General features: G+C 45.6%; 1 protein-coding gene across 1 annotated transcript; it reads left to right on the top strand.

Annotated features, from left to right (window-relative positions):
• Positions 1-548: 548 nt before the first annotated feature.
• LOC307107780 (translationally-controlled tumor protein-like) lies at positions 549-1,171 on the top strand (the record flags this gene model as incomplete). Its single annotated transcript, XM_079785289.1, has 1 exon — positions 549-1,171. Exon 1 carries the CDS (start codon positions 653-655, stop codon positions 1,169-1,171), a length of 519 nt encoding a protein of 172 aa, XP_079641415.1. The 5' UTR covers positions 549-652.
• Positions 1,172-3,216: the final 2,045 nt, after the last annotated feature.

Genomic DNA, 3,216 nt, shown 5'->3' with positions numbered 1-3,216 from the left:
GGTGTCTTTTTTACCCTCCAATTTAAAAGAGAAGTTTAAACTATATCAAGATACCTGCTTTAATTTATTAAAGTGACCAAAAAAACCAAAACAAAACCCAAAGTTCGTAACACAAGCCGTTAGCCAAGTTGTGGGGATACAGGCACTCTCACACATTGTTGGTGGGAGAATAACTTGGTACAACTTCATAGTGCAATTTGATCATACAATTGAAAAGCAACATGCACAAATCTCCAAAAAATCTGATTCCCACAGATACACACACACACACAGATATTAAAGTGAAAGACAACTACTCCAGTACTGTTTGCTAATAGCAAAAGTTGTAAATAACCTGAAGATCCAACAAAAAAGAATGACTAAGTAAAATATGATCAAACTACGTGAGTGGAATACTATGCAGCTGTGAAAAAGGACGATGCAGCCATGTACGTGATGGGTTAAGATCAACAAGGTATGGCAAGTGCAAAAAGGCAAGATGCAGGGCATGGGTGTATTTTGCTTCTGTTTGTGTAAGTCAAGAGTGTCTGTGGCTTTTTCTTTTTTCCGCCCGCTCCCCCCCCCCCCCCAGCACCGCTCCGGCTGCACCACGCTCACACCGAGCTCCGTGCACCTGCTAAGGCAGCACCGCTGTCTTCTTCCAGCCGCCATCATGATCATCTACCGGGACCTCATCAGCCATGATGAGATGCTCTCTGACATCTACAGGGTCGGGGAGATCGCAGATGGGCTGTGCCTGGAGGTAGAGGGGAAGATGCTCAGTAGGACAGAGGGTCACATTGATGACTCGCTTATTGGTGGAAATGCCTCCGCTGAAGGCCCTGAGGGCGAAGTTACCGAAAGCACAGTCATCACTGGTGGTGACATTGTCATGAACCATCACTTGCAGGAAACCAGCTTCACAAAAGAAGCCTACAAGAACTACATCAGAGATTACATGAAATCAATCCAAGGGAAGCTTGAAGAACAGAGACCAGAAAGAGTAGAGCCTTTTATGACTGGGGCTGCAGAACAAATCAAGCACATCCTTGCCAGTTTCAAAAACTACCAGTTCTTTATTGGTGAGAACATGAATCCAGATGGCATGGTGGCTCCGCTGGACTGCCGTGAGGATGGGGTGACCCCATATATGATTTTCTTTAAGGATAGTTTAGAAATGGAACAATGTTAACAAATTGGGCATTTTGGCTCTATCACCTGTCATCGTACTGGCTGCTGCTTTTCATCCAATACCAGGACCAGGACAAATGGGGCTGATGGTATCTTGAGCTCTTCGTTTATTTTGACCCTGATTCATTGGGAGCGGAAGCATTGTTTTTAAGAAAAAAACATGTCATGTAGGTTGTCTAAAAATAAAATGCACTTAAACCAAAAAACAAAAAAGAGTGTCTGTGGTCATGTGTATTTGCAGATGTACAGTTTTTTTTCTGGAAGAGCTCACGGGAAATGGAGATCAGGCTGTCTTGGGAGCATGAATGTGGAAGTGTGGGGGTCAAGGGTGGGGAAAAGACTTCATTTTCACTGCACACCTTTTTGTGCCATTTGAATTTTTTTTTATCATTTACCTGTCTTACCCATGTGTTTACAAATATATAATTTTTAATGTAATTTTAAAAAATAGAAAAGCGCCCAGCTGGTGTGGCTTAGTGGTTGAGTGTTGATCTAAGAACCAGGAGGTCATGGTTAGATTCCCGGTCAGTGGACATGCCCAGGTTTCAGGCTTGATCCCCGGTAGGGGGTGTGCAGGAGCAGCTGATCAATGATTCGCATCATTAATGTCTCTATCTCTCTCCCTTTCCCTTCCTGTCTGAAATCAATAAAAATATTTAAAAAATAGAAAAGCAATGTTCATTAATCACAACATTTAAACAATAAAATGGAACTACTACTATTAACAGCTTCATAAATGATTGTGTAAATAATCTTACCTTTTGACATGTGTTTGTATTGTTTGAACTTGTATGATGGGCTGCATGACTTGAAATTAACAAAAAACCTCTTTGTTTTTAAGTCAGAGACGAGCAAAGAGGCCGGTGTAATTATAAAGGTGAGCGAAGACAGTGACCTGGGCCGGCCGAGGAGACAGGGAAGTGGCCAGTTTCAGGAGACGAGGATCGGAGACAGGTGCTCGGACAGGAGGGAGGAGGTGGCACAAGCGTCCATCGCCAAGTCCACACTGGGCCCAGGTGTCTGTCCTGGCCAGGCCCAGGCTAGTGCGGGGGCCTGGACAGGGGAGACTGGGGTCAGGGTGAGAAACTCAGTGATAGGGGCACCAGGAGTGGGTACCAGGGTCCTGGATATTAGGGGTTGGGACTCGAGGTCAGAGCAAGATTAACCGATAATGGACTCCGTTTCAAGAGTTGAACTCCAGATATACATGGAGGTCTGGAGTCTGGATTCAGTGCTGATAAAGAGGATGATGTAATGATGATGATGATGATGATGATGATGATGATGATGATGATACCAACAATAAAAATAGCAGTAACAGTGGCCAGCACTTTGTAGCACTTGCAAAAAGCCAAGTGCTTTACACAAGTTAACTCATTCAATCCCCTAGATCCGTGGTCGGCAAACTGCAGCTCTCGAGCCACATGCGGCTCTTTGGCCCCTTGAGTGTGGCTCTTCCACAAAATACCACGGCCTGGGCGAGTCTATTTTGAAGAAGTGGTGTTAGAAGAAGTTTAAGTTTAAAAATTCGGTTCTCAAAAGAAATTTCAATCGTTGTACTGTTGATATTTGGCTCTGTTGACTAATGAGTTTGCCGACCACTGCCCTAGATTAGTGTTCTCATCCCCACTTCACAGATAAGAAAACTAAGGCACAGAGAGGTGAAGTCACTTGCCCAAGATCACACAGCTTATGTGAGATGGAGAAAGGCAGGATTCACCACTGAGCAAAAAGGAGGTCCCTTCACCCCCAAATCCCAAATCCAGCCTTCCTCAGTCCCTCTACCTCTCCTGCCACCACCGCACGGACAACTGCAGCACCAGGGAGAGAGCCTCTCACCTCCCGCATCTACGCCCGCGGTAGAAGGTGGCGATTTGCCAACCTGGTGAGTGAGAGGAGCCCTTCCTCCCAGGCCTGGGAGGTCGTGAACGCTGGGGAGGCAGTAATGGTTGGATAAGAGAATGCCGTTCTGGGGAACCACTGAGATATTTAGGGGTCAAGGAGCATCGCGTCTGCCAGATATTCTCAAATGGCTCAGGGGCGAGG

Source organism: Cnephaeus nilssonii, assembly GCF_951640355.1.
Source record: "Cnephaeus nilssonii genome assembly, chromosome: 11".
NCBI lineage: Eukaryota > Metazoa > Chordata > Mammalia > Chiroptera > Vespertilionidae > Cnephaeus > Cnephaeus nilssonii.
Note: the sequence above shows the minus strand (reverse complement) of the source record. Positions and strands in the feature narration are given on the sequence as shown.